Source organism: Suncus etruscus, chromosome 7 (assembly GCF_024139225.1).
Source record: "Suncus etruscus isolate mSunEtr1 chromosome 7, mSunEtr1.pri.cur, whole genome shotgun sequence".
Lineage (NCBI taxonomy): Eukaryota > Metazoa > Chordata > Mammalia > Eulipotyphla > Soricidae > Suncus > Suncus etruscus.
Window position 1 is genome coordinate 124569013 of NC_064854.1, and position 12014 is coordinate 124581026.

At 51.0% G+C, this 12014-nt stretch overlaps 1 protein-coding gene across 1 annotated transcript; it reads left to right on the top strand.

The window, feature by feature from the left end:
* Positions 1 to 171: 171 nt before the first annotated feature.
* Positions 172 to 7133, top strand: PARP3 (poly(ADP-ribose) polymerase family member 3). Its single transcript, XM_049776711.1, has 11 exons — positions 172 to 573; positions 1979 to 2162; positions 3082 to 3207; positions 3437 to 3625; positions 3797 to 3929; positions 4019 to 4242; positions 4467 to 4616; positions 4765 to 4851; positions 5022 to 5199; positions 6111 to 6266; positions 6624 to 7133. The coding sequence occupies exons 2-11, from the start codon at positions 1986 to 1988 to the stop codon at positions 6791 to 6793; spliced, it is 1590 nt and encodes a 529-aa protein (XP_049632668.1). The 5' UTR covers positions 172 to 573; positions 1979 to 1985; the 3' UTR covers positions 6794 to 7133.
* The last annotated feature ends 4881 nt before the right edge of the window (positions 7134 to 12014 follow it).

A 12014-nucleotide genomic window follows, 5' to 3' on the forward strand; every position in this document is an offset into this window, starting at 1 on the left:
AACTTTCTGAGTTGGCGCCTCTCGGACAGTAGAGGGCGCTAGAGGCGCGGAGTTCTGCAGCCCCACTGCATGGCTCCTCCCTGTATGGGGCAGGGCAAGGGTGAACCAGAGCAACGCAGGATGACAGGGGGGACCATGCAAACCCTCCAGAGGGAGGCTGGGCACCTCCCAGGGGCATCAGGCAAGCAAGACACAGAATTATGCCCAAGGCTAGGCAAGCAGCTCTAAGGGCAAGTGGAACTCCTGGGTTCTGACTGTGCAAACCCACTGGCCACCCATCCTGGGACAGGCCATCAGCTGGTACCTGCCCCGCCTGTGACTCACCCTGCTAGTGGCCAAAGGCCTGTAAACCAAGACACACTTAAGCCCTCCCTTTTTGCTCCCTCCTGGTTTCCGGGAAGTTCCTCCCTAAATCAGGCCTGAGGTTTTCAGAGACTACTAGCCTAAGGGCTTCTGGGCTAGAATCTTGAGCCAGCAGATTGTGACAGGTCCGGATCCAGAATATTCTAATACTAGGCGGCTGCAACTACACACACACACACACACACAATCCCAGGTTTCTGCTTCTCTTAGGTGAGTGCCCTAAGGTCTTGCTGGCAGTTCTCATTGGGGCAGGGCAGGGCTGGGCTGAGCTGGGTGGGGTGGAACTGGCCTTTTGGTAGTTTTCCAGCTCATGTTCTGGGATCAAAGTTGGCATTTGAACTCCTGAATCTATTGTTGGGAGGTTTCTTCACCACTAGGCAAGCTTTGAAGTAAAGGGCAGAGAATCTCAAACTTCCTGCTCGCTTTTTTGAAGAGTAAGGGCCCGGAGAGATAACTCAGTGGTAGGGCGTTGGCCTTGCAAGTGGCTGACCCAGGAAGGATCTGGGTTCGATCCCCTGCATCCCATATGGTCCCCCCAGCCCGCCAGAGGGGATGATTTCTGAGCTCAGAGCCACACCCTGAGCACTGCCGGGTGTGGCCCAAAAACCAGAAAAAAAAAACAATTACTGAGTGCAGTTTCTCTTTCCTTTATGTGGGGTTAGTGGGTTTTATTTGTTTGTTAGGGGGCCAGGGTGGGACTTTTTTTTTTTTTTTTGGTTTTTGGGTCACACCCAGCAGCAGTCAGGGGTTTCTCCTGGCTCTAGGCTCAGAAATCGCTCCTGGCAGGTTCGGGGGACCATATGGGATGCCGGGATTCGAACCACTGTCCTTCTGCATGCAAGGCAAATGCATTACCTCTGCGCTATCTCTCCAGCCCCAGGGGGATGGGACTTTTGATGGGACTCGGGAACCATATCGTGCCAGGGATTGAACATTGTTGGCCACATGCAAGGCAAGAGCCCTGCCACTGTATTATTTCTCTAGCCCTCGGTGCTTTCTTGGGAAAGCACCTCCGTTTTCTTCACCTCCTTTAAGCAAATAGGCAACACCACCCAAAGGCACCTGAGGCTGCTACTACCACCACCACCCACACACACACACACATGCACAAACTCTCTCACGCAGGCACAGATATATCATTCTTGCAGCACGCCGGTGGCTAATATCCTCCCAATGGGAGAAAGATTTTCCGGGGGTGGGGAGAAGGGACAGGCAGGTCTAGCCCAGGAATGCTGTCCCAGGATCCGTTGTCCACTTCCTCTTAGTGGGTGACTCAGCCTAGCAACTATGCCAAGTCCCTGTTAGCTGAAAGGGAGGAGCCGACTCTGCTCCAAGGTTGCTCCAGAGGGCTGGAAGTTGAAGCTGGAGCGGCTTCTTTCTCTTTCCCTAACTTGACACCTTAGAGACAGTAGTTAGGAAACCACTTTCCTTGACCAAAGAGAGGGACACCTTGTGCTGTGACTGAGGACAGGGACAGAGCTACAGGTGCAAAGCCCCAGTCTGGGGCTAGAACTGGCAACAGAGGGAGGTACTGGGGTGAGGGGCACCAAACCCAGAGTTGGGAAAGTTGGTGCTATGCCAGACAGGAAGGATCTGAGTCCTCCCTCTGCCCCAGGACCACCATGCCTCCAAAACGCAAGTCCACAGCACAGCATAAGGGCCCTGCAAAAAAGAAGGGGCGTCAGGAGCCAGAGGACAACTTTCGGTCAACTGTGGAGGCGCTCAAGGCTGCTCCCACAGAGAAGCGCATAGTTCGAGTGGATTCATCATGCCCACTTAGCAGCAACCCTGGAACCCAGGTAAGCTGTATCCCCTTCTTTGGACAAAAATTGGGACTAGCCCCCCCTACACACACACACTCACACACACACACACACACACACACACACACACACACACAGGCTTAACTCAAGTCTCCCAGAGAGCTGTTTGTGCCAGATTTCAAAGGTCAGCCAGTGCTGCATCCTATAAAAAACAGATATGGCCCTGGGTTGCTCAGGCCTTCCACCCCCACACTTCAAGGCAGTTCTCTGAGCCCCTGAGTCCTCCCCCAAAACTCCTCTGGGGGACGGGTGGAGCAAATGCACAGCTAGTGGGGCATTTGCCATGCATGTTGGTCAACCTGAGTTCGATCCCCAGTATCCCATATGAGCCTGCCAAGAGTGATTTCTTTTTTTTCTTTTTTTCTGTTTTTATTTTTTGGATCACACCAGTAGTGCTCAGGGGTTAGTCCTAGCTCTACGCTCAGAAATCGCTCCTTGCAGGCTCAGGGGACCCTATGGGATGCCAGGATTTGAACCACCGTCCTTCTGCATACAAGGCAAATGCCCTGCCTCCAAGAGTGATTTCTAAACACAGAGCCAAGGGTGTCCCCTGAGCACTGCTGGGTGTGGCAAAAAAAATAAAAAAGAAAGAAAAGAAAAAGAATTCCTCTAAGGGTTCCCTCATGCCATGTCCTCAAGGCAGGGCCACACTCCACTGAGTCCCCTCCCCTTTTCAGGTCCCCCAGCTCAGAACCTTGTCTCCCTCAGAGTCTCCTGTCCACTGTGTCCCAACCAACTTTGCAGTATCTGCTCAAAGCCAAGACATCATGACTCCTCAAGCCTTACAAGCAGGGTCTCCTCATGTACCTCTGCATCCTGATTCCCTCAGATCCCGTCAGGGTGCAGCCAGGCACCATGTTTTGCCTAAGAGCCACCCCTTTTCCTTCTGGACCAGGTACATGAAGACTACGACTGTACCCTGAACCAGACCAATATCGGGAAGAACAACAACAAATTTTACATCATTCAGCTACTGCGAGATGGCAACCGCTTCGCCTGCTGGAACCGCTGGGGCCGTGTGGTTCGTAGTGCTAATCTCATGCCCTCCTCCTCCTCCTTTTATCCTGCTCAGCATATGCCCACTGCCCTGCACAGTCACAAGCCTTAGGCCCAAAGAATGAGGCTCTACTGAGCCCATCCACATGGCCACCAGCTTGGGGGTGCTTGGCACAGGGTCTGGCACAAAAGGCCAGGAAACGCGAGGGGAGGGGGCACTGGAGTGGCACAGCCCTGAAGGCTGCTGGTTGCAGGGAGAGACGGGTCAGTCAAAACTCAACTACTTCAAGTTATTGGAGGATGCAAAGAAGGACTTTGAGAAGAAATTTCAGGACAAGACTAAGAACAGATGGGCCGAGCGAGACCACTTTGTGGCACATCCTGGCAAATACACGCTGATCGAAGTGCAGGCTGAGGAGGAGACCCAGGAAGCTGTGACGAAGGTACAGAGGACTGGGGTGCTAGAGGGGACTGGGCAGAGAGACCCTGCAGGCTGTGCAGAGGCCCAGCTACACCCTCCATGAACCTCCCTTCTCTGGCCTGGTCTGGCCAATGCCCGGCATTGACCCAGACAATGTCTGGCTGCCCCACCTATATGCACCCTCTCCTCCCAGGTGGATGGAGGCCCTGCCCACACCGTGCTTCAGCGGGTCAAGCCCTGCTCCTTGGATAAGGCCACACAGCAGCTCATCACCAACATCTTCAGCAAGGACATGTTCAATGACTCCATGAAGCTCATGAACCTGGGTGAGGGGACATGGGCCTGGCACAGGGGACAGGGCCCCAGTGAGACGAGGCACAAGGCTGAGTCTCGCCCTTCATGCCAATCCCTTTAGATGTGAAGAAGATGCCCCTGGGAAAACTAAGCAAGCAACAGATTGCCCGAGGCTTTGAGGTCCTGGAGGCCCTGGAAGAAGTCCTAACAAGCTCTCCCAGCAGTTCGAACCTGGAAAAGCTGTCTTCTCAGTTCTACACCGTCATCCCCCACAATTTTGGCCGCAACCGGCCTCCGTCCATCAATTCCCAGGAGCTTCTGCAAGCCAAGAAGGATATGCTGCTGGTAAGGCCACAGGGGCCTCAGAGACTGGCCCAAGGCAGGCACCTGGCACAATGGCTCAGAGAGCCAGATCAATGTGCTATAGTGGGCACCCCTTGCAAGGGGCTGGGGAGGGCAGGCTGGGTAGATGCAGAGGGGTGGGTGGCATGCAGGGGTTGGCCACACTGCCAGTCGCATGGGAGTACCATGGGGGCAGGTCAGGCACACAGGCGGCTATATCACCCTAGGTGCTAGCGGACATCGAGCTGGCTCAGACCCTGCAGGCAGACTCCGAAAAGGAGGAGAAGGTAGAGGAGGAACCACACCCCCTGGACCGAAATTACCAGCTCCTGAAGTGTCAGCTGCAGTTGTTGGATCCGGAGGCACCGGATTACAAGGTTGGCCCTGAACCTGCCACTCTGCTCCCACCCTGGCCTCTATCCTTGTGTCTTAAGAGCCTGCAAAGATCTGTGGCACAGAGGGAACCCTGGGGTGCGACCACATGTCTCTCACCCTCTCTCTCATCCTGTTTCTGCTCTCACGCAGGTGATACACACCTACTTGAAACAGACTGGCCACCAATACAGGTGCCCCACACTCCAACATGTCTGGAAAGTGAACCGAGAGGGGGAGGTGAGAAAAAGCAAACCCTCCCACCTTCTCTGGTCCCTTAGCTTGTCAGCTTAACAACACTACCCGCATTCCGCCAAGCCTCAGCCAGGCCTGTGCTCCCCAAGTGTGAATGACCTAGTCCCCCTACCTGACTTTGGATGGTGATGCCCCTTGTCCTTCTCCCAACCCAGGGTGACCGGTTCCAGGCCCACTCCAAGCTGGGAAACCGGAAGCTTCTGTGGCATGGCACCAACGTGGCTGTGGTGGCCGCCATCCTCACCAGCGGGCTCCGAATCATGCCCCATTCCGGGGGCCGAGTGGGCAGGGGCATCTACTTTGCCTCAGAGAACAGCAAGTCTGCTGGCTATGGTGAGCAGGAGACATTGCTGATCACCAGGGCAGTGAGGGTTTCAGAAATCTGATGGAGGGGGGGCCGGGGCAGTAGCACAGAGCAGTAAGGCGTCTGCCTTGCCGGCACTAGCCTAGGTTCAATCCCCCCCAACCCCGTGTCCCAGATGGTCCCCCAAGCCAGGAGTAACCCCTGAGCCCCTGAGTGTCACCGGGCGTGGCCCCCCCCCCAAAAAAAATCTGATGAGGGCAGCAGGAAATGGTGTGGTGAAGACAAGAGGTGTTCTTGGGGGGGGTGTTTACAAAGCAGTGCTCAGGGGCTTTCTCAGTGGGGGCCAAGGAGATAGAGTCTGGGCCTCCTGCATGCAGAGCATGTGCTCTGTTCCACTGAGGTGTCTTTGTCCATAAAAGGTGTTCTTGGGACTCAGAGAGATAGTACATGGGCATTTGCCTTGCATGTGGCCAACTCAGGTTCGATCCTGGCATATCCCATATATATGGTTCCCCCAAGCCTGTCAGGAGTGATTTCTGAGTATACAGCCAGGAGTAGCCCCTGAGCACAGTCAGGTGTGACCCAAAAACCAACAAACCAAAAAGAGGTTCCTAAGGATAGAAGGAGAGGGGACCCAGAGATAATACTGGGATGAAGCACATGCCTTGCACACAGACACATGAGTTTGATTTTCAGAGCCCCGTAGAGTCCCCTAAACACCACCAGGAGTGATCCCTGAGTGCAGGGCCAAGAGTAATCTCTGAGATCACAGAGTGTGGCCCCAAAATGCACACATACAGACAGACAAATATAAAACCAGAAGGATGGAGGGAGAATAGACAAACTTCTGGACTGGGAAAGTCAAACCAGAAGTTCCCCTCAACCAGGACCTCAGACAGAAGAGCTAAAATGCCCACCCTGAGTCTCCCTGTGCCCCCAGTTACTGGCATGAGATTTGGCTCAAACTCCATTGGCTACATGTTCCTGGGAGAGGTAGCTCTGGGCCGAGAACACCACATCACTGAGGACCAACCCAACCTACAGCAGTCGCCACCCGGCTTCGACAGTGTCATCGCTCGAGGCTTCACAGAACCTGGTGAGTGTTTGAAACTGGACAGACCAGAAGACAGAGGCAGGGCTGAAGGACCAGGATTCTTCCAGGGAGGAGGTGCCAGGGAAGGATCTGGGAGAGAAATAGTCTCCTCACTGAAGTCACTCATTGTGTCAACCAACACTTGCTGAAGACACAAATCACTCCTGGGCAACTAAGGTCCCTGTGCCATGGACAGCACAGGGAGATGGGGACTTTCCCAGGGAGAGAAACGGGAGAGGAGAGTCCAGGCCAGAAAAATAAAGGGTTTGGAGATTGGCCAGGAGGCAATGAGCAGGCATTTCTGCCGCCAGAAGTACATGGCATCGGGGTAGGACCAGTGTCCCTGACTGTGCCCTGCAGATCCAACCCAGGACACCGTGCTGGAACTGGATGGCCAACCCGTGGCTGTGCCGCAGGGTCCACCCAAGGTCTGCCCAGAATTCCAGAGTTCCCACTTCTCCCAGAGTGAGTATCTCATCTACCAGGAAAGCCAGTGCCGCCTCCGCTACCTGTTGGAGATTCGCCTCTGAGCTGCCGAGGCCCTGCCACGGATACCTCATTGCCTTCCTTCTTCCTGACTACCTTTGAGACCCCCATTACCCTTTCTTGTATCCATATTCCATTTCCCTTTTGTGTCCCAGTCAATAACCACTAAACCTCTCCCATCTGTGGTAGCCCTGTCAAGGCTGAGGCCCCAGTGGTCATGGGCCTCCCTCCATGATGGGTGGATGGATCAGGGACACATGTGTGACAGCCTGGTTAAGGCTGTGAGGTAAGACAGGCTAAAGGGGGCTTGGTCCCACTTCTGCATGGGCCAGTGAGTGCACTTCAAACATGTACAGAAAATCTATTAAATATTGTATTTGCTCACCACACAGCCTCTGTTGTCTGTGCGGCACCTGTCCAGCTGAGGCCTCCTTGTTCTCCAAGTAACACATCACATGACCCTTCTGCCATACTCTGGGGAGCAGCACTCACGACAGCTGATATGACTCACACACACACACACACACACACACACACACACACACACACACACACACACACAGAGTTCTATAGATATCACTATATCACCATAACATCTTCTTCTGGTAATGGGTTCTTCAGAATAAACTCTGCCCATCAACTCAGAACTGTTGGCCATTTGAGAATCCACCTGGTTATTCAGTTCCTGCTTATTCAGATTTTGCCTTGGCACCAAACATCTATAAGTCTGATAACTCAAATATACAAGAGTTGAATGTAGGGGCCGGTGAGGTGGCGCTAGAGGTAAGGTGTCTGCCTTACAACAAGCACTAGCCAAGGAAGGACGGCGGTTCGATCTCCCGGCATCCCATATGGTACCCCCAAGCCAGGGGCAATTTCTGAGCGCTTAGCCAGAAGTAACCCCTGAGCATCGAACAGGTGTGGCCCAAAAAAAAAAACAAAAAAAAAAGCATAACTGGAGTTATGTTAAATGTATCAGCGGAGTCCAGTTATGCTTTTTTTTTTTTTTGGACCACACCTGTTTGATGCTCAGGGGTTACTCCTGGCTAAGTGCTCAGAAATTGCCCCTGGCTTGGGGGGACCATATGGGATGCCGGGGGATCAAACTGCGGTTCGATCTTTCCTTGGCTAGCGCTTGCAAGGCAGACACCTTAGCTCTAGTGCCACCTCGCCGGCCCCTTTTTTTGCTTTTTATATTAGGCCACACCTATTGCTTTAATATTAAAATATATAGTGCTAGTGTTGGGTGAGGTCTTTCTCGGCATGGGTCTAAATGGCACAGAATAATGGCAGAGAAATAACCACAAGCAGTCAAGAGACAGCTCGGCTTATTCAAGGCCCCATCCGCCATGTCCATTTCCTCACATGGCTTCTTCTATCATAAGCCTTTTCCAAGCAGCTTCTTGTCTGCTGCTCCTTTGACTCTCCCCTACCTGCCCTCTAGCCAAACTCTATTATTCTTTATTCAAGATACCCCCCTCCCCGCATCACAAGTCTGACCATACAGGTGATATTAACATTTCAATAGAAAGTTGAGGGCATTGGGGGAAGCAGAACCTCACATACACCCTGTGGTATTCAGGGATTACCTTTGGATCACTCCTGGAGGGTCTTCAGGGCTCCATATGGGGTCCCAGGGAACAAATGCCCATTACCTTGGATATAGCTGACCTAGGTTCGATCCCATATAGTTCCCCCCAGCACCAATAGAAGTGATTCCTGAGAGTAGAGCCAGGAGTAACCACTGGGTATGGCAAAAAAAATAAATAAGATAAACAAATAAATACTCAGCTACATGCAAGGCAGACATTCTACCTGCTATACTATTTCTACACACACACACACACACACACACACACACACACACACACACACACACACACACCAGTTCTTCATTTACTATGCCACCTTTACTATAACCCCCATAGTACCAGCCACACACAAGGGGTGCAGACACTGGAAAGCAGACCTAGGATCAGATGCTACATGCAATGATTGCATCTCATCCTGAGTCTGTATCTCACTCCTGATCACTCAGGAGTGACCCCCTACTGTTACTTGGGAACCAGATTCCTGTAAAACCAGGGCTAGGGCAAGAATTCAAACCAGTACTGCAACTGCAGTTTCGTGCAAGGTAAGAGCCTTAACCTCTGTACTATTTCTCTACCTCTGATTTTGATCAAACTTGGTGATCAGCAGGCCACAGCTAATAGTGGTTAGGAGTTAATCCTGGCTTAGAAGTGACCACAGGGGCTGGAGTGGGTAGGACATTTGCCTTTCTTTTTTTTTTTTTTTTTTTTGGTTTTTGGGCCACACCCGGCAGTGCTCAGGGGTTACTCCTGGCTGTCTGCTCAGAAATAGCTCCTGGCAGGCACGGGGGACCATATGGGACACCGGGATTCGAACCAAACACCTTTGGTCCTGGATCGGCTGCTTGCAAGGCAAACACCGCTGTGCTATCTCTCCGGGCCCTTTTTTTTTTTTTTTTTTTTTTTTTTTTTAGGACATTTGCCTTTCGCGCAACCAACCAACCCAGGGTTTGAATCCTGTCATCCTAAATAGTTCCCTAAGCATCACCAGGAGTTATCCCTGGGCACAGAGCAAGGAATAAATCCTGAGTATCACTAGGTGTAGCCAAAACCTAAATTTTATTTTTTTTAATTTATTTTTATTTTTTTGGTTTTTGGGTCACACTCGGCATTGCTCAGGGGTTACTCCTGGCTCTATGCTCAGAAATCGCTCCTAGCAGCCTCGGAGGACCATATGGGACGCTGGGATTCGAACCGATGACCTCCTGCATGAAAGGCAAACGCCTTACCTCCATGCTATCTCTCCGGCCCCCAAAACCTAAAATTTAAAAAAATGATCCCAGATGTTTCTTGGGGAGCTATATGAGGTATCAAGGATTAGAACTTCTGGGAAATTGGTGGTGGAAATCCTGCACTGGTGAAGGGGGTGTTCTTTACATGACTGTCTGTAATCATACAAGTACAATTATATTTGTAATCACGGTGTTTAAATAAAGATAATTAAAAAAAAAAAAAGAACTGGGCGGGGGGGGGGGGGCGGAGAGATAGCATGGAGGTAAGGCATTTGCCTTGCAATCAGAAGGTCGGTGGTTTGAATCCCGGCATCCCATATGGTCCCCTGAGCCTGCCAGGAGCGAATTCTGAGTGTAGAGCCAGGAGTAACCCCTGAGCACTGCCGGGTATGACCCATAAAACAAACAAACAAACAAACAAACAAAAAGAACTGGGCAGAACTGGCCATGTGCAAAGCAAGCAACATAAACCCCTATACTACCTCTATGACTCAGCATTTCATTCCTAATAATTTTACTGATGACCTTTAACATCTATTGTGATCTTTTTCATGGTTACCATTTTAGTCACAATAGAAATTATTACTCATGGGCCAGAGAGATAGCATGGAGGCAGGGCATTTTTTTTGCATGCAGAAGGACAGTGGTTCAAATCCCGGCATCCCCTACTGTCCCCCGAGCCTGCCAGGAACGATTTCTGAGCGTAGAGCCAGGAGGAACCCCTGAGAGCTGCCGGGTGTGACCCAACACAAACACACACACACACACACACACACACACACAAAGAAATTATTACTCAAATTCACATAAACTTCAGATCTCACAGAAACACATTCCATAAGATTTGGAAATAAACACTCTAGTGAAACCTGAGCAGGCATTTTAGACTTCAACACACTGGGTGGATTTCAGAGATCTCATGCAAGTTTTTCTTTTTCCTTTTATTCTTTTCTTTTTTGGTGGGGGAGGGGAGGCACACACGGTGATACTCAGGGATTACTCAGAAATAGCTCCTGGCTTGGGGGACCATTTGGGACGCCGGGGATCGAACCAAGGTCGGTCCTGGATTGGCCGCTTGCAAGGCAAATGTCATACTGCTGTGCTATTGCTCCAGCCCCAGCATGTAAGGTTTTTTTTTGTTTTTATCTTTTTCAAGAAAATCATCTGGGGGCCGGAGAGATAGCATGGAGGTAAGGTGTTTGCCTTGCATACAGAAGGTCAGTGGTTTGAATCCCAGCATCCTATATGGTCCCCCAAGCCTGCCAGGAACGATTTCTGAACATAGAGCCAAGAGTAACCCCTGAGCACTGCCGGGTGTGACCCCTCAAAAAAAAGAAAAGAAAAGAAAAAAAAATCATCTGGATGTGACTTTATTTTTTCGTTTGTTTTGGGGCCACACTCAATGGCACTCAGAGGTTAATCCTGGCTCTGCACTCAGAAATCACTCCTAGCAGGCTTGAGGGACCATATGAGATGTTGAGAATAAAACCCAAGAGGCCTGCGCGGTGGTGCTAGAGGTAAGATGTCTGTTTTGCCAGTGCTAGCCTAGGAAGGACCGCGGTTCGATCCCCCAGTGTCCCATATGGTCCCTCAAGCCAGGAACGACTTCTGAGCACATAGCCAGGAGTAACCCCTGAGCGTTACTGGTGTGGCCTCCCTCCCCTCCCCCCCCAAAAAAAAACCAAAAAAAACAAAAAACAAAACAAGAATCAAACCCCAGGAAAAAAATCAAACCCAGGTCTGTCCCAGGTTGGCCGCATGCAAGGCCCTACCGCTGTGCAATCGCTCCAGCCCCTTAATATGACTTTATATAGGCAAACTTATCATGCTCCATCACAGTGTACAGATAGTCTTGCTATTTTAAAAGATGATATTACAGGGCCATAGAGATAGCATAGAGGTAGGGCATTTGTCTTGCCTGCAGAAGAACAGTGTTCGAATCCCAGCATCCCATATGGTCCCCCGAGCCTGCCAGGAGTGATTTCTGAGCATAGAGTTAAAAGTAACCCCTGAGCGCTACTGGGTGTGACCCAAAACCAAAATAAATAAATAAATAAATAAATAAATAATGATATCAGAAGGAGGGAGAGGGAAAAATATATATAAAAGAAGATGATGGAGCCAGAGTGATAGCATAAGGGTAGGTCTTTGCCTTGCACGTGGCCAACCCCAGACAGACTCTGGTTCAATTCCAAGCATCCCATATGGTCCTTTAAGCCTGCCAGGAGCGACTTCTGAGCACAGAGCCAGGAGTAAACCCTGAGCGCTGCTGGGTGTGACCCAAAAATAAAAAAAAAAAACAAAAAACAAAAAAAAACCGGATGATATCCCACAAAAAAGCTACTGCAGCGCCACTGCCCAGATATAAAATACTATTTCTTTTTTTTTTTTTTTTGGGCCACACCCTGTGACGCTCAGGGGTTACTCCTGGCTATGCGCTCAGA